Source organism: Antechinus flavipes, chromosome 3, assembly GCF_016432865.1.
Source record: "Antechinus flavipes isolate AdamAnt ecotype Samford, QLD, Australia chromosome 3, AdamAnt_v2, whole genome shotgun sequence".
In the NCBI taxonomy this organism is placed as follows: domain Eukaryota; kingdom Metazoa; phylum Chordata; class Mammalia; order Dasyuromorphia; family Dasyuridae; genus Antechinus; species Antechinus flavipes.
In genome coordinates, this window is record NC_067400.1 from 178,773,724 (window position 1) to 178,795,935 (window position 22,212).

At 34.8% G+C, this 22,212-nt stretch overlaps 1 protein-coding gene across 3 annotated transcripts in view; it reads right to left on the minus strand.

Moving 5' to 3' along the window:
* C3H2orf49 (chromosome 3 C2orf49 homolog) overlaps window positions 1–14,468 on the minus strand; it is a 42,225-nt gene extending 27,757 nt beyond the window's left edge. Inside the window, exons 1-5 of one of the 3 annotated variants that reach the window (XM_051984318.1) lie at window positions 14,322–14,468; window positions 11,671–11,837; window positions 8,762–9,128; window positions 7,457–7,534; window positions 4,459–7,069 (exon numbers count right to left, since the gene is read on the minus strand). In XM_051984318.1, the coding sequence (XP_051840278.1) occupies window positions 7,478–7,534; window positions 8,762–9,128; window positions 11,671–11,837; window positions 14,322–14,420 (690 nt within the window). In that variant the 5' untranslated portion in view covers window positions 14,421–14,468 and the 3' untranslated portion in view covers window positions 4,459–7,069; window positions 7,457–7,477. Of the gene's footprint in view, window positions 1–4,458; window positions 7,535–8,761; window positions 9,129–11,670; window positions 11,838–14,321 lie in introns of those variants that run through there. The other 2 variants (XM_051984319.1, XM_051984317.1) reach the window with 2 other exon arrangements.
* Window positions 14,469–22,212: the final 7,744 nt, after the last annotated feature.

A 22,212-nucleotide genomic window follows, 5' to 3' on the forward strand; every position in this document is an offset into this window, starting at 1 on the left:
AAGAGTAAAGGTTGGACACAAGGTAATATCTCTGAATGAAAGTGAGAAGTCATCTTCTTGTATTTTATTATGCTACTATCTTCTACTCCCCATTAACTCTGGTAATTCAACTTATGACCAGTCACCTTTGAATGTTATCTATGGAGCTTAGTTACCCAAGTAACAAATGTCTACATTACATGGGCTTATCTGTGAAGCAACCTAATTCAACTCAACAAATTCAAGTTGTTTTTTTTTTAATGTCTATTATGAGCAAATTACTTGCAGAGTTTAAACCATAAGCTATTGAGAAGCAATATAGAATAATGGCAAGAATACTGGCCCTAATACTGATACATTGTTGGTGGAAGTATGAACGAATCCAACCATTATGGAGAGCAATTTGGAACTATGTTCAAAAAGCAGTGTTTCTACTGGGCTTATATCCCAGAGAGATTATAAAGGAGGGAAAGGGACTCACATGTGCAAAAATGTTTGTGGCAGCGTTTTTTGTAGCGGCAATTGACTGGAAACTGAACGGATGCCCTCAATTGGAGAATGGCTGAATAAATTATGGTGTATGAATGTTATGGACTATTATTGTTCTGTAAGAAACGACCCACAGAATGATTTCAGAGAGGTATGGACTTACATAACTGATGCTAAGTGAAATCAGTAGAACCAGATTATACACAGCAACAAGATTATATGATGACTAATTCTGATGAACATGTCTCTCTTTAACAATGAGATATTCAAACCAGTTATATTGTTCACTAATGAAGAAAGCCCTCTACATCCAGAAAGAGGACTTTGGGAACATAGCATTTTCACTGTTATTGTTTGCTTGTATTTTTGTTTTCCTTCTCAGGTTTTTTTCTTTCTAGATCTGATTTTTCTTGTGCAGCAAGATAACTGTATAAGTATGTATACAAATATTGGATTTAACATATATTTTAATGTATATTGGACTACCTGCCATCTAGGGATGGGGGAAGAAGGGTTAAATTTGGAATAGAAGGTTTTGTAAGGGTCATTGTTGAAAGATGCATGTTTTGTAAATAAAAAGCTATAATAAAATAAAAAAATTAAATAAAAAAAAATAAAAGAATGCTTGCTTTAAGTGCCAGTGTAGCTATTAACCTACTGTATACCTCTCTGGGCCTAGGTTTCTTTATATGCAAAATGAGGAGGATGGACTAAAGTTTCTTTAAACAATTTTTGTTCATTTTTTTCAGTTGTGTCTGACTTTGTGACCCTAACTGGGGTTTTCTTGACAAAGAGACTGGAGTAGTTTGCCATTTCATTCTCCACTTTATTATGAGAAAACTGAGGTAAACAGGGTTAAAGGACTTGTTCAGGGTCATACAGCCAAGATCTAAGGCTGGAAAATGAATTCCTGACTTCCAGGCTGGCACTCTATCCCCTTTACTGATCAAGAGAAAATGAACTGAATACTCAATTTTTTGATGTTATTGATATTTGGGAGCAAAGTGTCAGTCTAGAAACTACTTATTTAAAAATAGTATATGAATTAAAAAGCTGATTATTTTAAGACCTGAAATTTTTTCTTAAGATATTTACATTAAAATCGCAGTCTCTTTATGCTTATAATTCTTCTAAATATCTAGGAAGGAATTGGAAAAAATTTTAAAATAATTCACACATTATAGACTAGGATTTAAACTTTATAGATCTCAAAAGAAACTAAGATGGCAAGCTGTTCAATTTTACAGATAAAGAAAGAGATCCAGAGAACTCAGAAATTTGATTGAAGTCACAGAAGTACTAAGCAACAGTCTAGTTTTGAATTCAAAGGCAGTGCAAGAATTATCTTTTTAGTCTCACCTGTTAATAACCTGATCAGTAATAATTCAAATGAGACTCAAACTGAGATAAGCCTGTTATTTCCTTCATAACTTCAATTAACACTATAGTTAACTTTATTTTGTAGAAGTATAAAATATTTGGAATAAGCTTACATAAATGATAGTTGTTTTAGATATTTCTCTAACAGTACAACTGGTGACATATTCCTAAATTTCAACAAGACAGGAATTACCAACACAGAAATAAATAAGTCGTCTAAAGACTAGTTTTATTTCATTAATTTTAAATTACTAATTTGTCATTATATTGCTTTTTATCTACTATGTTAATTAAACTCAAGGTGTTTTATTTTGTACCTGTGGAGGGAATTTGGGGCCATATTATCAAGATTATGGATCTAGGTGCATCAAAAAACTAAAAATGTAGAATACAATAAAGCAGCCTGTAATTTTATATAAACAAAAGGACCTTCACACTACTCTGCCACAAGGTTTTCGAATAAAAATCTCATTTTTAATAAGGAGCTGATTTAAATTAAATCAAGACCATTCTCTAATTGATAAATGATCAAAAGACACAAATAAGCAGTTCTGTAAAGCAAGAAATATACCCTATATAGTTAACTATATGAAAAAATGCTCCATATCACTAATAATGAGAGAAATGCAAGCTAAAACAACTATGAAGTTTTACTTCACACCTACTGCATTGACAAAGTTAACAAAACAAGAAAATGACAAATATTAGAGGGGCTGCAGGAAAAGAAATACATTAATGCCCAGTTAGTATGATTGGTCCTTCCTTTCTGGAAGGCATTTTAGAATTAGCTAAAACTTAGTAAAAGTGTGCATGTCTTATGGCCTAACAATGCCAATACTAGGCCTATGGTCCAAAAGATATGAGGAAAAAGATCTATATATGCAAAAGTATTTACAGTAATTCTTTTGTAGAGGCAAAGAACTGGAAACTAAGGGGCAAGTTATATATGGTATATATATGGTATAAGACAGAACAAATTATATGAATATAAATATAGTTGTGTCACATTCAAATAGGGATTCTTGCTTTGGAACCCACAACATTTTGACAGAAAAAACTCTCAAATTAACATTATATGTTACATTGTATTTTTATATATTTTCTTAACATCTCCCAATTTTAATTTTGCATTTTAATTTGGTTTAGGCTGGGTAGGGAACTGGGCTGCCCAAGTCTGACACAATTGTAATGTAACGAAACATCATTGTATCATAAGAAATGATAAGGATGGTTTCATTATACTTATGTAAAGTGAGATAAATGGGATCAAATAAAATATTGTAAAAATAAGCAAATTTGAAAGACATAAGAATTCTTATCAATGCAATGACCACAATTCTATAAGGGAAAATGTTAACCATTTTCAAGCAATGAGATTCATATAGTAAATGTGGGATTTTTTTTTTTTTTGCTCAAGATATACATTTCTTTTTTTAGGACAATTGCATTTTTCTAGTTTTTTAAAAATTATTTTAAATAATATTTTATTTTTCCAAATACTTGTAAAGATAGTTTCATCAAATTTTTCTCCCTTTCTCCCTTGCCTCATCAAAACAACAAGCATTCTGATATAGATTAAATATGTACAATTCTTTTAAACATATTTCCATATGTGTTATGCTGTGCAAGAAAAATTAGACCAAATGGGAACAAAGAAAAAGAAAAAGCAAACAAAAAAGGAGAAAATACTATGCTTTGATCCACATCAAGTCTCTATAGTTCTCTCTCTGGATGCAGATGACATTTTTACATCCCAAGTCTACTGGAATTGCCTTGAATCACCTCGTGTTTGAGAAGAGGCAAGTCCACCACAATTGATTATCACATATTCTTCTTGTCACTGCGTAAAATGTTCTCTTGGTTCTGCTCACTTCACTCGGCACCATCACTTCATGGTGATGTAAGGGAACTGGGCTGTTCCTTCACTTCATGTAAGTCCAGGCTTTTTTTGAAATTACCCTGCTCATCATTTCTTATAGAACAATAATATTCCATAGCAGTCACATACCATAACTTATTCAGCCATTCTTCAACAGATAAGCATCCACTCAATTTCCAGTTTCTTGTCACCCCAAAAAGAACTGCTACAAATATTTTTGCACATGTAAGTCCTTTCCCCTCTTTTACGATCTTTTTAGGATACAGACCCAGTAATGACAATGCTGAATCAAAGGGTACTAAAGAACCTTTAAACTTAAAATTCTGGGATAGAAATTAGGATGCAGAGCAAATAATTTACTCTGTCTCCCTTCCATATATGTGTATCTCAATTATTTTTGATTATTTTCTTGAGTAAACTAGTTCACACAAAAACATTTCTCCAGTCCATTTCTTTGGAATTATAAAGAGGTTGAACAAGGTCCTGTGTGACAATTTCTATCACTGTATACATCTCTACTTTCAATCCTTTATACCTCTTCTACTGAGAGCTGAGGACTGGGATTTGAAATATGTCAAGATTACTGGCATTTCAGGAAATCTGGACCATATGCCAAACAAGATATACTATAAAAAATTATGCATTTTTAAGGACAATTTATTAAAATAAAAGGGACTGTCACCTCATATTCATATTATAGAATGTGCTTTACAAATAATAGACTTTGAAAGTAGAGTTGAATTAATTTTATTTAAATAAGGATAAGGCTACTTAAAAGAATCTTTACATACAAAAAAATGTACATTACAATATTAAACTTTCCTGTACTGAAGTACAAAACCTGCACAAGTATTTAGTAAAAGAGCACATTTTTTAAAAAAAGAACATTTTGACCATTTTACAGCATTTAAATGTAATTGAAAATCCACAATAGTGAAGAAAGAAAGTTAATACATATTTATGACAATCTATTGGTATTTTTACTTAATGTAAACTTTTAAAAAGGTAATTGTTACTTCATGAGCTTTCAGATCACTTTTAGGACCCTTTTCCCAAGAAGCACATTGTAAAGAGCTTCAATAAAGACATACAGAACATGGTCATAATATTAGTTGAGCCAGCTTCTCTTAGTGCCTAGTAACTTTCTAGGTTTTAATATGAGAATGGTACATTACTTTTTTAGACCAGTGATGCTATTTTGTATTCTGTACAATGCTATCTGTAGGTTACAGGAGCCTTTTGGCTCAAAAGTAAAAGCAACACCCAGAGCTTAGAGAAAAGGAAGGAGCAAGTAATCCCTTCTGCCCTCAATGTCATCAATAGGAATGCCCAAGGGATCCATTGGAAAGACTCAAGCTTTAGGCAGTGGAGAAAGGGAAAAAAATAGGAAAACGAAAGGAAACTTAAGAGGAAGGAAAAAGGAATTTTAAAAAAAAATAAAGAAAAAAGATATTATGTGATGGGAGAAGTGATACAATGCCACTAAAATTTCATCAGGCCACATAGTGACACCAATACCATATTGCCTACCCCTACACTAAGAGAATCTGGCTCTCATGGATGGTAGAATAAGTTGTGACTTAGACATGAAAAAAATATCATTGAATAAAGGAATATCTGGAAAGAAGTTCTTCTAAGTTCAAACCAAGTTTTTCCAAAATCCTTTAAAACCATCATAAAAAGAGAGACATAAACACATTACACAAAAAATTAAACACAGCTTCCAACACTTTTACTCTCTAACACCTGTCTTTTAACGTGCATTATTATGTGGAGAAAGAGAAAATGCATCTATACCTTGAAAAGATGCTCATATTACATACGTACGTGGCATGGCACTCTTCTATTCTGACTTCTCCACAATGTTTCAAACAGAAAAAATAGCTTAATAATGTGCTGCCATATGTGCATTTACTCTGAATGATCATAATATAAACTTCAATTTGAAGCAATGGTGTTACACAGTTCAGCTGTTATTACCAACTTAACCTGTATGTTAAACACACAAATAAGAAATTAATTTCATCGAGTAATAAAAGCAAATACAATGAATGTTTCCATTGACTAAGAACTGCCAATAGGATAATTTTCACTCAACTGAGAGAAATGGAAATGAAAGCTAAATGTGACTACAGACTATAATCTATCATACTACTCCAAATTTGCAGTTGTGTAAATACTCATTTACATTTATGAATGTAGTTGCCCTCCAAGATCACATAAATCAGCCTTGCAGATTACCATATATTCAAAAATCATCAACACCTAGCTTTATTTATTTTACTATACATAGTACAGGTTATACAGCTTTAGATGAGGGTATATGATGTTTAAAAAAAAGAAATCATGGGTTGGAATTTAATAAAATGTTTATCCACAAAAGTAAATTACAATTTATAAGGCTCCTTAAGAACTAAACTCAAGCAAATAAGCTTAGCATCAAAAGGTAATGGTTCTACTCTACAGAATGGTGGAAAAACCCTACCCCAAGTTGAAGATCAACCGTACAAGTAACTTTACGTAAGCAATGTTTTCAAGAAAAGTTAGATGTAAAGCATATTAATGTAAAGTGAATCCTTCTTTTACCACTGGCTTTCACTGAAAAATCAGATATGCATATCCACTGAAACAAATTATTCAATAAATTAATACATTTTGGTGATTAAAGAGTTAAGACAATGGCCACTCATATGACAGGCCATTAAAATATAACCAGCAGTGTTATACTAATTAAGAGTTAAATCAGGCAGTTCATATTTCCTTTGTAGCAAATTTCTAGCTCCAAAATTTTCTCTCCTACTTATCCCAGACCATTTCCCTTTGCCTCTACATACAACTAATACATTTTTTTTCTTACCTAGGAGTATTGACAATCTAATGGGGGTGCCTGCCAAAGCACATATTGTCAACAGCTGCTACTATTTTAATAGACCCTTTAGATTAAATGTGAGTTGATCATTTTTGTATGTTCAAAATTTCTTTAACTTCAAATTCACTTGCAATGACTGTTATCTGTACTTTCTCAACTATAAGATCATGACAATAGATCAAAGGATGACACACAGATGGGTAAATTTTAAACATTATCATACCCAATAAATTCATAATTAAACTAGTCTGCCATTATTACTAGTTCCAGTAATGAAAGTAGGAATAGCTGCTTCCTTTTGTCACCTATGGCTAAAAGACCATAAAAGCAACAGCGGTTTACAGGTAAATTCTGATTATATTTAGAACCATATTATGAAATCACCTTACTAGGTAATATCTTGGGAATTAGTTTAATAATATTTGCTGATACATCTATATGACATTCTTCCACAATGACAGAGGAAATCCAGTCTATAACAAAAAATAGGAAATGAACAAAAATTTAGAAAATTGTCACACCTTCTGAAATTGTTAGGTGAAAGCTATCTCTGTGCTGTATCAGGAAGCCTATTATCGAACTTGCAAATAGTCATTTTGCCAAGGTGATTAATGACATAGCAGGTCTTTATTTAAAAAAATATTGATTTTTTAACTATTTGATTACTAGTGTATGAGAGAGAAGGGTTACAAAGAATAATGTTTAAGAGGAAGGTAAATTTTTGGAACTTATCTGCAAGGCAGTCTTAAACCTTTTAAGAAAATTCCATAGCAATCAGAACCCCTGTAAATATAGTACTTAAACTGGTCAATAAATGTGACCTTTTTATAATGAAATCTATGGTTATAAGATATATTTACATTTTGGGGAAACCCATTCATTCATGGCCATGTAACATGTTGGATCTTCCTCTTTGCTTCTGTTGGTTTTAATTCACTCTGAAAAGAAAAATAGTTAAACAGATTATTGTAAGTATTTCAATGGAAAACAAAACCTCACACAACAGCCACAGATTTACAAAGATAATGTTGCAATAGATTACTACTGCCATCTGGTGGAAATACATTTTATTTCCAGTATGCCACAGATACTGGAAAACATAATAGAATTAACTAACCAAAAAAACTGAAAATTTAACAGCAAACTCTAATTTAAGGAGAGGTAGCATGATATAGTGTTGGAGAGCTAGCCTCAAAATTAGGAAGATCTGGTTTCAAATCCAACTTCACATATTATATAACTTAATTTTTCTGGGCCCAACACAACATTCTAAGACTAAATTGTAAATAATCTGCATGAGTAAAAAAGGGGTTTCCTTACCAGAAGCTTCCTATACCAATAAAAATCACAAGTGTAGAACTTTTCCCATTCCTTCCCCCCAAAAGGAAACTACATGGGGGTGCAAAAATATTACTTGTACAAATCTACTTAAATCATCATATACCATAATATTTGTAGTAGATTTCTTGCCCGTCTTAAAGTTGCCTATCTGAAATCTTTATTAACAAGACTTATTTTAATTGAATCTTACAGACTAAAAAAGCCTCTTAACACTTCGTTGTGAATTAAAATACCTCCAACAAGCATAATAAGAAACAAATTAGGGAAATGAGCTAAGCTAAATAGTGAATATATGTATGCATATATACATAGGTGTATACACACATATGAGCATTACAAAATAAAATCTTATGAAGAGAAACTACCTAGCTAGTTAACCCATCTCAAAATATTCACCTTAATAGTTAAAATCCTAGCAGATGCAGTACTAAGTATATTATACTTCTACAGCAACTTTGTCAACTTATGGTAATTCCAAACATTCAAATGTTAAATGATATTAACTCAATAAGCATAACACTGACTTCTCTAAACAGCCTTCCTTAAAAAATTCTCTGCCAGTAAAAACAAATGAAATTAGAATTAAAGAGTAGAATGTAGTTTTTAAAAAATCTAAAATAGTTCTCGTAAAGACATATATTATAAATGAATACAAGTTAATGAGATTTTTTAAAAAGACACTAAACATGATTTTTTTTTATTTTTCCAAAGTATTCAAAGATAAGAAAGAAAAAAAACCGTTATAAAAATCCAAAATGAACACATGACATCCAGCCTCAGCATTCACTTTTCAGGAACCTTATTTAAAATCATCATATACCTACCACTGATTCTGCTTCTTCTTTCGGAGCAGTTCTCTTTAATTTCACGACAGTAGTTGCCCCAACAGGAGATAAAGGTGGTGATTTCACATTGGCCAATGTACTCCTACTAGTCATTAGCACATGGTTTTGTTTAGTGTCATTATTGGTTTCCACTTTAATGTCTGTAGGCAAGGTGGAAGGCAGAATAAAGGAGGAAGCATTTGAATTTGATAACTTTCTAAAAGTATTGTTAGTAATGCCTACTGATGGAGGCTTCAGACGATCATTAGCTCCATTTTCAGTCTTTCTCACTTTTATGCTTGTACTTGTTGAATTTCCATCAAAGACAATGAGGGGTCTTTTCCGTAAACCTTCCACACTTATATCCCTGAAAAATACAGAACTTTTAACTTTTAACTCCTGAAAAATATCATCTGGACTAGTAAATCATTTAACTGAAATTCAAATGCAAAATAAGATACTTTGTTTTTTAAAAGGGGCAAAAAAGGTATGAAACAGTGTGTGAAGGGAATTTATTCCTAACTAGTACTTAAAAACTAGGTTTACATTTGAAAAATATATAAAAAATCATCAATAATTTATCCCAATGTTTTATACATACATGAGCAATACAATGAAACTCAACTGTGCATACAAACTAAAATATTGTTTAATAAAGAAAATGTACACTAAGAATCAGACTTTCTTCAAAAATTTAGATAACTGACACTTTCCTAATTCTTTAAAAATATGTTTCACTTCTTTTGCTGCCTTTACCTTGAGCAATAGTTTAGATTAGTGAATTATACGAATGCATTAATATTTTGATATGTTAGCAAAAATCTATGGTCAATGTATCATACTAATTCCATTTCCTTAAATCAAAAATATGCAAAGCAATTGTATATTTGCTTGTAAAGCCTTATTAGTGGCATCACATCCATTGTCTGCAATATTTTAATTGCTGGTAGCTAATCTATACATTTAATGATAAATGGTAAAGTGATCATGAGATTCATTAGTGCAGCTAACACAATAAAGAGTTCAAATTTATGGAAATCTGTTTATTAAAAAAAAAAACTGGTTAGCTAGCTCATTCTAATAAATCAAATAATTTTAAATGCATGAGAACTTAATGAAGAAAATTATACTGTGATGCCTATCATAAACCAAAATCACCCTCTATCAATTTTGTGTGCAAATCTGGACTTTCACATGGCAGATTTTCTTAAGTATAGCTATATTATCATTAAATCCTTGTTCAAAAAACACTGAGCGGAATCGTGTGAGGACTGGGATATCATAAATCAAAACAGGCAACTACAATAAGATGTATATAAAAATTTTTTTCATCAACAACCCTAAAGACTACCACCACATATGTTACAAATTACTTGGAACCAATAGCAACACATGACCTCTATGTTTTATCACATAACCCTTAAGACAAAGATTAATATAATTTGAGTTAAAATAACATTCACTACCAGGCAAATAAAAAGCTTTACACTGAGAGGTCCAATTACTTAATTAAATTAAATGTATGTAATAGTACTTTTCAATCAGTTTGACACCAAGACAATAACAGAATGTTCAATATTAATGTTAACAATTTAATGGATTTTGTGTTATCAAGATGTCTCTGGTAACACACTACAACTGGGGCAAGGGCTTTCAGTTGTCTTTCCAAAAGTAGTAATGAATTTCCTGTGGATCAATCTACCATTTCCTTCCTAATCTTCTTACTTTGTGATCAATGGCATATATCTGTGAGATGCCAAGTAGGATTTCTTGTGAAGTCTGTAGCTAAGGAACAGAGCAAAACTTTCTGAATTATGCTAACAATGATGTTGTTCAACAATTCTTCTAATTCAATGAACTAATGACACTGTTCTTGAAACATCAAAGTACTATAACTGAAGCTGAATGTTATTCCTTGTTTCCTGAATTAGACACAATCTACAATACAACATGTACCAAAAAATGATGATCTTCTGTCAACCCTTATAAAAAGATACACAGCAGAAATAGAGCTAGGGGGGCTTCTATGATTTGCAATCATCTCTGGTGTAATTCCTAACAATCTGGAAGTGACTCTAATGAAAATACATACAACTAGAATAGAAAGTAAGTAAAATAAAAAGATAGACCCAATCCTACAGCCAATTTTTCCAGTGCCCAACTCTGTCAGCACAAAGATTCTTAGAAAAAGGACTTGTTCAAGTTGTATCTAAACAGGAATAGTCTTTAAAACATTCTTGCCAGATGACCATCCAAACCATTAACTGAGACAGCCCTAAATTTCTAGCAGTTTTTCCTTTTATTGAGCCTATGACTCTATCTCTGCATCTTTTACCCACTGCTCTTAGTTCCATCCTCTGGAGTTAAGTAGGTCCATTATCTCTTTTCCCTATGACAGCCTTTTCAAGACAGCTATCATGTCTCTTCTCACACAGCTCCAGTGCACTAAGTTTTCTCTTCTCTAGACTAAACATATAGAGTTCCTTCAACTGGGTTTCTTACAGCAGTTTCCAATGTCCTAAACAGATTGTTTAACTTCCTCTGAGCATGATTCAGCCTACAAAAAAAATTATTTCCAAGCTAAAATGCAATTCACAGAACTGAAAAAATTCTAACTATGATCTAACCAGGGTATTCATTCTGTATGATGTCCAAGATCTTAATGAAGTCCAAGGTTCTATTTACTTTAGCTTCCATGTTGAACTTGCAATCACGGAATCGTCCAGGTATTTCTTACACTAATTGGTGTTGAACCATACTTCTTTCGTTCCATAGAATTCCTATTCTTCAGTCCTGAGAGACATTTGACTTGATATTGTTACCTTTACATCATACATTTTTCTAACACTTTAAATGTTTTTAAAGGTGCAAACTAAATGAACTGAAAATCATAAGAACTACAAAAGTACCTTTTATGCTCGTTTTTCAATTCATTTTGTCCTCTTTTCTTTTCCATCATTTTCCCCCATCTACTTTTTGGTAATTCCCTTTGTGGCAATGGTATGGCATGTTGAACATAGAGATCAGTAAGGTCATCTTTGTTGATCTTTATTTCCTCTTCAACAACTATATTCTTCTGCAGAAAAAAGAACAAAGATATTTTCTGTTAACATTGTTAATATTAACATGATGAAATAAGCTTTTAGATATTCTCATAATCTAAAAGTTCCTTCTCATCTCACCTAAAAAAATCTAAAAATAACAATTATAAAAGACCAAGATACACATAGTGAAAAAATGCAAGAAGCACTGTAACAGTATCAAGTTTGCAAACAGTAGTTACACCTAAAATCTATTTTACCTATAAGAGAAAAAAGACTGCTTAGCACTACACATTGGTCATTTTATCCACACAAACACAAAAAGAATAATGTTCAATAGTATGAACTTTACTAAGTTTAACAATGACTATTTAACTTCATCCTCCCAAAAAAACTATTTTTATTGCCATTAAAAGTTTCAATTCTGTTTGGACAATCAATGGTCTGCCCTAGTACAGCAATTATGCCAGCTTCTAAAAGCATTATTCCTTTCATTAATGGTACCTGCAGGAGGTACTAGAATCAAAAGCCCTACTTTCAAAAATTATTTCTGAGGTTGGCAGTGGTAAATCAGAGCAATCTGCTCTGTATAAACTATCAACAATTGCTTTTCTATTTTGTTTTACTTTTTCCAACACAGCATCCGAACACCTCCACTATGATTCTGTCACTTCATTCCCTTCCACTCTTAGCTATTCTGGAAAACAAAAAACAAGATATTATTATAAGTTTTTCCCTTTATTAATAGAATGGGAATCTTATATTCCCCCCACCCAACTGCTAATCATTTATAGAGGTCAAAAGGCAGTTATGAGATGAAAAAATGAAAAAGTTTAAACAATCAATCAACAAGCATTTATTAACTGCCTTACTAGGTGCCAAGCATTGTGCTAAGCACTGGGGGATGAAGACACAAAGAATGAAGCAAGCCCTTCACTCAAATTTACAAACTCTGTGCTCTATAACATATAGCTTGACATGGTAGAACAATTTCAAAATTTTAAAAATCCAACTAAGAAACTGATATGCTTATTTTTTCAGAACTGATTCAAAAATTGAGGCTGAGTTGCAAAGGGGAAACTTAAGTGGAATATTACCCCTACATTTTTTTAAAGGTCTGAAAGTACAGTGATCTTTTAATACAATTGTCCCAAGTATCACCCACTTCTAAACATACTACTTGCTATTTCTCCAAATGAACACAAAGTGCTTTATTTTAGCTTTTCCTCTATGTTGAATCATAACTTGCTTACATATTTAAATACTTTACTAATTTGAAAACAATAGAAAAACAAACAAAACACCACCATGGGATTTCAGATCTTCACTATCATAATATAAAAAGTGCACAATATGTAAAATCTGTATAGTTACAAAATGTTTTATAGATATTATGCTATCACATAGTCTAGGTAATGTAAATATTACCATCTTACTTATGATGAAACTGAGGCATAAAGAAGTCAAATGACTTGCCTAGTTTCAAAACTACTCAACTGGTAGAAATGAACCCAATTTTTTTTTTTTTCTGATTCTAAATCCTGTTTCTAAAATCCAATTTACCTTACAACACTGTTTATTTTAATTTAAGTATGTGTGATTAGATAGAGAAAAAAAAAAAATAACCCCAAGTATCAGTCAATTTATTAAATACTTAAGATGTGTCAGGCACTGTGCTAAGGACTGAGGATACAAAAAGTAAGATAGTCCCCTCTCAAGGAGCTCACAATCTATTGTGGGAGAAATACTGCACACAACTTATGTACAAAGGAGATATCTATGGGATAAACTGAAAATGATCAATAGAGGGAAAGTCCTAGAATTAACACAAGGCCAAGATAGAGTAGGCTACCCCAAGTTAAGACACATTTTTTGGTAGTTTTCTACCATCCTTCACTTTTCTACCCTTAGTTTTTCTTTTTTTTTTTTTCCACTTTCTCCCTCTGCCCTGTCTCCTATTTCTCACTTCTTTCTGTGAAGCAACATGATGTAGTAAAAATACGTGCTGGAGTTAAAGTCTAGAATACAGGACTTAGTCTACTACTTACCAGCCCTTTGCAATTCCCTTAAGACCCTGAGTCTCAAGTTTCTTCACCAGGATAATGGGATATAAGACTTGCATCAACTACATCCTGGGCTTGTTCTGAGGCAGTGCATAGATAGGTGGGCTCTTATCATTAAGGTAATTCCCTACCTCCATTCTCACCTAACAGGCCTCTTTCCGCAGGCCTGCCGGGCCTCTGCAGTTGGCACCCGGAGGCTCAAGTGGAATGAATGATAGTGAGGAGGCCCGCACCCCCTCGCCGTCCAGAAAACCATTTCAGACGCCGAGGGGATTGGCAAAAGTCGCCAGGCAAGCCTCGGGCGAGAACACGAGAACACGCCCGCTGGGGCTCCCGGGAGCGGCTGCGATCGCCATCACGACCCATTCCGAGGGCCAGAGTTGCGGCGGCCTGTGGGGCGGAGGACCCCATTCTCGGGTTGGGCCCACTCCCAGGGCTGGCCGGGGGGCGCCTCACCTGCTCCAGCGTGAGCAGCAGGAACTCCTGGGACAGCAGCTCCGGGTGCAGGAGCATCTCCGAGCCTGGGCAACCACGACCTCCCGCATCCCCGGCCATAGTCGTCTCCAGGAGACCCCGGCCGGCCACCCACAATGCCTAGCAAATAAGCCCGGCAGGAAGTGACGTTAAAGGGGGCGGGACAGGCAAGGTCATTTCCGTGAGCAAGTCTCGCTCCGCCCCGCCCCCGCCCGCTCCCCTTCAGATTGGGTGACCCTGGTATTTAGAGGATTTACCTCTGTACAACCTGGGTCGGGTCCCTGATACTGCTTGTGCGCAGTACGGTTTTGTAGTTTATATAGGAACTTGCCACACTGATCTTACATAATGTAATATTTACGTAGATCGTGGTGCTTTAAGGGTATTTAAAAAAAATAAGCAAGAAGCAAAAACACTAATAAACTGTCCACAGAAAGGGAGGAAATAATGAAAAGAACGGAACGCGAGATAATTGGCCGCGTTTTCTCTGACGTCAAAATAATTTTAGGAAACCAAAAATTCCTAGATCACTTAGCGGGCCCTTAATACATACTTAGTTATTAAATAAGTGTCTATTATATCCAGATATAAAAGTATTCATCTTCCCAGTTAGGAGAAAATCATGGAGTATTTCTGCCTAATTGTCTATTTTCTATTTGGAGGTAGAAAGGACCTTTGAGATCATCTAATTCTACTTTAATTTTACAAATGAGGAAACTTGAGTTTTGAAAAGTTAAGTGACTTATCCAAAGCCATTCAGTAACAAGTAGCAGAACTGGAATTTGACCCTAAATTCTCTGATGTCAAATCCTTTTTCCATTCTTTCAATGCCTTAATAATAGTTGTAGTTAAGAGTTCTTGAATTTTAAGCTAATAATACAATCACAAACCAGATTCTTAAAAGTCTATAGAGCTCAGAAGAGATATTCTTTTCCCTAGGTACCCAGAAGTGGCAGGACATGAAACTAGCCCTGAACATCTCATAGTAACACTTTCTTGCAGCATTCACTGTTGTGAATATCAAATGAAATAACTTGTAAATTACAAAATTGAAATAGATGGGCAAGCTATTATAATTATATAAATTTCCAGTATATGCACATATTGGAGATAAGTTGTTTGTTTATTCTAAAAAAAAAAAAAACTGCTAAAATCTTTCTTTAATGTGAAAATGACAGTGCACTACCTCAATGAGAAAGGAATTTAATATGAATCATACTTAGAATAGTAAGAGTTTTACATATTTTATAAAGTTTTGATCATCATAAAAAATTCATTTCTTGTTTTTCTCCAGATTTCCAGTCCCCTATCTCCAAAGGTGTGTTTGATATTATCATCTACTTATGGGCATCCCAAATGCAGTATACATAAAACAGAATTCATTAACTTTTCCCCAATATATTATGGGCTAGAATTCAGAACAAAGGATTCGTACAAGACACTAATACAATGGTTAAATCTAGTTTAGAATTGATTTAATCCTACAACAAATAATGGTTTCCTAGTGATATAATGATTGGTGTGTACTCAGAGTGGAACATATAAGTGAGAAGCTCTCAGGGTGTAATTTACATTTAAAGCCTTTTACAATTCAGCTGCAATTTGCATTTCCAAGTTTTTTACACATAACTAAGACTCATGCATGCACTCTATGTTCCAGTTATACTGAGTTATTTGCTTTTCCACATATATGGCATTTCTCCCATGCCAGTCCTTGTACAAACTGTCCTGTATGCCTGGAATATCCTTTATTCATGTCTCCTAGAGTTTGTAGCTTTCTTCCAGGTACATCTTAAATGTCAGGCCTTGCTTGTAGTAGTATATCACAAAGATCAAACATTCAGAGCAGGCTAGATTTATGCCAGAAACAGGGTTGGTTTGATATTAGGAAAATTGTAAGCATAATTTATAATATTGATAACAAAACCAACAAAAATTAAGTAAATATTTCCATAGATGAGAAAAAGCTTCTGAAAAAAATGCAACACTCATTCATGTTAAAAACAAAACAAAACAAAACAAAAAACTAGAAAGCATAGGAATAAATGAAGCTTTCCTTAAAAGGATATGTGGTAACTATCTAAAATTAAGAGCCAGAATTATCTGTAATTTGGATAAGGTTAGGGTGGATTTGGATAAGACAAGGGTAAAGCAAAGATGCCCATTATCACTACTATTATTAAATACTATACTAGAAATGCTAACTTTAGCAATAAGAAAAGAAAAACAAATCAAAGGAATACGCATAGATGAAGAAACAAAGCATCTCACCTCTTAGAGATTTCTGGAGCATCAACTAAATAATTAAAACAGCTTTAGTAAAGTTGTAGGATATAATATAAAACCACACAAATCACCATCATTTCAGTAAATAATTACAAAATCCAGTAGAAAGAAATAGAATGAGAAATTCCACTTAAGATAAGGATAGATTGTATAAAATACTTGGGAGTCTATCTGCCAATACACATACAAGAACTATATAAACACAGTTACAAAACAGTCTTTACACAAACATCTAAATACTTGGAGAAATATTAATTGTTCATGGGTAACAAAAACAATAAAAATGACAAATTAATTTATTAATTTGCTTAAATTAATTTATTAATTTGCTTAAATTAATTTATTCAGTTCCATACCAATCAATTGGTAATTATTTTATAGAGCTAGAAAAAGTAACAAAATGCATCCTGAGAAAATATCTAGATAATCAATGAAAAAAAAGGAAAGGAAGCAGTACCAGATCTAAAACTAAATTACAAATCTGTAAGCACTAAGCAGTTTGGTATTGGGTAAGAAACAAAAAGGTTGGTCTGTGAAATAGATTAGACTTATAATATATAGAAGCATTTTTGTAGTTGTATGCAACCACATAAACAACTTGAGTGCAAGGATTTTCTTACATAGTAGTACCTGGCACATAACAGGCACTTAATAATTTCTTGTTGATTGATTAATAAAATGCTTATTGAAATGAATCTAGTTCAGCAGCTAACTATTCAATATCAAAGTTGGGTTTTGAAACTGCATGTAGATCTGATAACTATTAATTCAGTTTATATATTGCATCTATTTAATAGCTTGAAATTTATATTTAATCATCAGTCTTTCAGTTCATATTTCTTTCTTGCTCTGTGAAACATCAAGCACTAGAATGTGCAGACCATCTCCTAACAGTCAATTGAATGTCTAATTCAGGTTTCATTCCTTATGCTATATATATGATTAAATAAACTGATTTATAAATTTGGCTGACATATGTCATATTGTGGACCTTGATAAGGGCAATTTCAGTGAATGGATAGAAAAGGAAGCCAGGTTTCTGGGGACTGAGGAATGTGTGAGTGGCGAAGAAGTGGAAGCAACCAAATACAGACTATTCTTTTTGAAAATCCAGTAGTGAATGAGTAAGGACATATATGAAAATAACTTAAGGAAATGGCAGGGTTAACATTAGAGTGTTGGGGTTTTTTTGTTTGTTTGTTTGTTTGTTTGTTTTAGATAAAGAAGATTTAAGCATTGCAGTAATAGCATTGTAGACTATATCAAGCAGTAACACAAGCACTACCTCTGCCTTTTAAAGCAGACAAATGAAAAGTATTTATATATAATATCCATAAGGCAGTTTTTCTAAACTAGTCCCCACTGCATCTGGGGTCCTCTGGCCTTATGTTTTGTTACTGGACTCCAATGAGTCTGGAGGAATGAGGCTGATGACTACATAGCTCTGCTTCACTTAAATCCAATTCATTTGTGGGTCAAAATATTACCCCCATGATGTCATTGGTTTTCTTTGAGAAGAAAGGATGAACAACAATTCTAGTGGATTTGTGATACCATTTATGTGGTTATCTTTTCAAAACCATACATAACCCAACCATACCTGCCAATTCTATATGACTACTGTCCATATCCTCCAAAAAAACTAATTGAGTCCTAAATTGCTGAGGTCCTTTCTTACTTTCTCTCAACATCAAACAGGTACCAATTCTAAATGTTATTTATCAGCTATCCCTCTTAGTTTTTTCCCCATCATATATTTCATTGACAACATATGTTATATCAATTCTCTTGCATATTTTGTCATATATGACAGTTTGTAGCCTATTCAAATCTATCATATGACTCTTCATTGCCCTTTTGGTGATCAATTTTAGGTTTTGGAGGATTATGGTATTCCATGACTCATAACTATATATCAGTGAAAAATTATTGGTATCAAAAAAGTAAACCTTTTTTTCAAATAGTGTTTAAAAGAACTGTGGAAAGAAAATCTAGTTTGCCCTTCTCCTTCTATTTAACTGAAGATAAAAATAGTTATTTACAACTATGTATTTTAGATCATACAGTGATTTTATTTAAAACTATAATAGAGATTAGAAAATCTACTACAAAACACTTAAAAAGTAATGGGGATAAAATTGAAAGGCTTTGCTTAATTATTGAACACTGATACCAAAGAATATTAGATGGCTATAGATATAAATCAAGAAGAATAAAGGAAAAATATCTAAATGGAAATATGAATTCTAAATAAATATACATTTAAATGGAAATACGAATTTTTTTTAAAAAATGTATGTTAGTAAGGGTTTTATATTTTTCAAAATGTGAACTAGTAGAAGTGTAATGTATGGCTGGAAATTTGGGAGTAGATATGTGGAGTGTCATTTCCCTTCCATTTAGGGGTTTTAGGAGTAAGAGAAGGAAACAACATTTCTTGATTAGTTGATAGACAGGGGAAAATGGCATAAAGTAAGCTAAAATGGCCATCAAGCATTTAGGACTTTCACACTAATGTTTTAACTAACTTTTTACTAAGACAGATAAAAGACAATATTTCAGTGAGTGATTTACCAGCTGAGAAGTGTTTTGCTTCCTACAGGTTGCTTTTGCCAGGAGTATCTCTTCTGATTATGAAGACTAAGGTTGACTTGGAAAAAGAAATGTACCTATTTTCCTTTGCAGAAGTGGAAGACTAAGGATATGGAACACTACATGTACTATCAGATTCCACTAAAGTATTGGTTAGTTTTACCAAATTGTTTATCCTCCTTGCTTTTTTTTATGGTTGTAAGGAATAATGGCTCCCTGGGAGGGGGATGAAAGAGAAGGAGTGGCATGGGGGAGAGTTATATTTGGAAATGAAGGTAATACAGTGATACTTTTTATAAAAATTAAGAGTACACTTTTCTGGCCATATTGAATTTTTCAGTTATATTTTCTTGTCTTCTCAGTTAAACTGCTCCAGAAAATAATATGGAATTTGCCTCCCTTTTCCTCCATCGAGATTTAATATTTGTGGGAATGGAGGGAGGGTTGACTAGGGAGGACAAAGAAATGACACGTAGCCAAGAACAGCTTTGTGTCTTAGTACCAGCCCAAAGTAAAGTAGGTCTAGGCAAAATTTTGTCTCAAAGGGCTTTCATCATCTCCATTCCAAGACCAGCATTCTTACTCAACATGACTCTGGGATCCTCCTGATTGTCAGGAAGAAAGATGTTGGGTAGTTTTTTTTTTTTTTTTTAAATAATTCTATATTTTTGTTGATATCATTTGTTTTTGTACCATTTTAATAAGTACACATTTACTAAAAATTCATTGCCCCCTTCCAGCCAGAAAGCCATTTCCTGTAATTAAGGGAGAAGAAGGAAAAGGGGAAATAAAACTATTCAGCCTATCCAACCATTAAGTCTACAAAGACAACACCCAAAGTTCCCTGTCTCAGCAAAGAGCTTTGGTTTTTTTAAAGGCTTCTGGGAGAAGCTCATTCATATTCAGAATTTCAACCAATGATCAAGCTTTTTCCGAATCGGAACTGTATAAATATTTCTGCAAAAAGCCAAGATTGATTTTTATAATAAAGTTTAACACTAATGCACTCCAACCTACGATTTCAAACAAGCAAATTTACATTAAAAGCACGAAACATTTAAAGGGTTATTACTCCCCAAAAGTAGAGTTTGGATGTTAAAAGACTAACTAGAAAGGGCAAAGCTTGATCCAGTGGAATAAATCTCTAATGGCATAATTTCAATCTCTGGAAAGAAAAAAGATTTAAAAAGGTCAAGGAGGTACCTTCCTTTAACTCGTCTTTCAAATCTGAAAGTCTTTTTTGATATCAAGGACGTTCCCCTACTTTACAAGAGGAAGATCCACCCCTCCTTTTGCAGTGGGCGAAAGTAGAGGGTAGTGGGAAGAAAGGGAGGGAGAGAGAGAAAGGAAGAGGAAGAGAGAGAAAGAGAGAGGAGGCAGAGGAAGAAAGAAAGAGGGAAGAAAAAAGGGGAAGGATGAAAGAAAAGAGAAAAGGGGGGAAAGGAAGGGAGAGTCGAAGAGGGGAGGGGAAGAGAGGGAAGGAGGAAGGAAACGGGATGAAAGAGCTCGGAGGGAGGAAAGAAGGGAAAAAGAGAGAAGACAGAGTAGAGAGGGAGGTGAAGGGGAGAAAGAGAGGAGGAGAAGATAAAGAGCGGGAGGAAGGAGAAGTGAAGGAGATGTAGGCGGAACTAATGTTACTATTATCCCAGCTACTACGAAAACACCTGCCCAGCTGCGCTCTCGGGCGCCCAAATGTCCTAGGCTAGGAGCTCTACGCCCAGAGAATAGGGGACTCCGCGAATCCCCAAGTATCAGGGAGTGCGGTGAAAGGAGTCCTCACACCCACTCCTAAGGGAAAAAGAGGAGTGACTGCAAGGGCTTAAAGCCCAGCCCCCACCTTCCGTGACCCTCCTCCTCTGTCACTGGAAGGAGAGAGGGGGGCGGGGGAGAAGACCACAGCCGGGAAGATCAAGTGCCGGGTTCCCCTCTCAGATGTCAATCAGAGGCGGCCGCCGTCGTTCTGTCGTACTTCGGGGCGGGCCCCCACGTGACGGGAAGCGGCGGCGGGGCCGGACTGAGCCCCTGGGGGAGCTGCGGAGCCAACCCGGAGCCGGGGCCGGGCGGGGCCGAATCGGGGCCGAGTAGGGGCTGTAGGGCCGAGGGCGCGTGTGCGGGGACCCAGCAGTTCTGGGCCTCGGCAGCTGGCTTAGCAGGAGCTGCGTGCAGTTGGCTGGGCGCCGGGCGGGCGGCGGAACGGGGCTAGGTGTGGAGCGGAGCTGACCAAGGAGGCCTAGGCTGGGCAAACGCGGGTAAGGAGGAAGAGGCAGCGGCGGCGGCGACGAGGCCGCAGGGACTCTGGGCGGGCCGGGCTGTCACAGCCAGTTGAAGAAGGGGCTGATGAGCATGTGGAGGGCAACAGGGCTCCGGGGCCCGACTGGGCTCTCGTGTTGCTTGCGTGCGTGCGTGTGTGTGTGTGTGTGTTATGAGATTTAGGAGGAGGAGACTGCGTGTATGAGATCTCGTGGTATGTGTGTGTATGTGTGAGATTGTGTGTGATACAGGAGAATGTGTGATATCCTGGTGTGTGGTTTTAGGAGGATGGGATTCTGTGTGTGTCTCATGGTATGTGTGTATGTGGAAGTTGTAGATGTGTGTGTATGTTCAGTTAGCGGGTGTATGTGGTTTAAGAGGATAGTACTCGTGTGTATGTTCTAACCTTAGAACTATGGAACCTTGGATAGCTGTGTGCTTGGGGGATGAGGGAGAAGTCTTGGAGAGTCATTGTTTGATCTCAGAGGTTAGGTTGAATAAGACTAGGGAAGAGAAGGAAGAGAATACTCCTAGGGTCTCTTTTCCCTTGAACCTAGGACTCTTTGGGGTCCAGTTGCAAGTGTGTATGAATCTTAAGTTCTGAGGATCTTGAAGTTTTAGAATATTGAAGGTATATCTTTTCCCAAATAGGAAAGAGAACCTCATGGATGAAAAGATACTGAATCTAGTGTGGGATTCAGATTTTTCGGACAAGTAGAAGAGCTGAAGGCCAAAATCCTGGGAG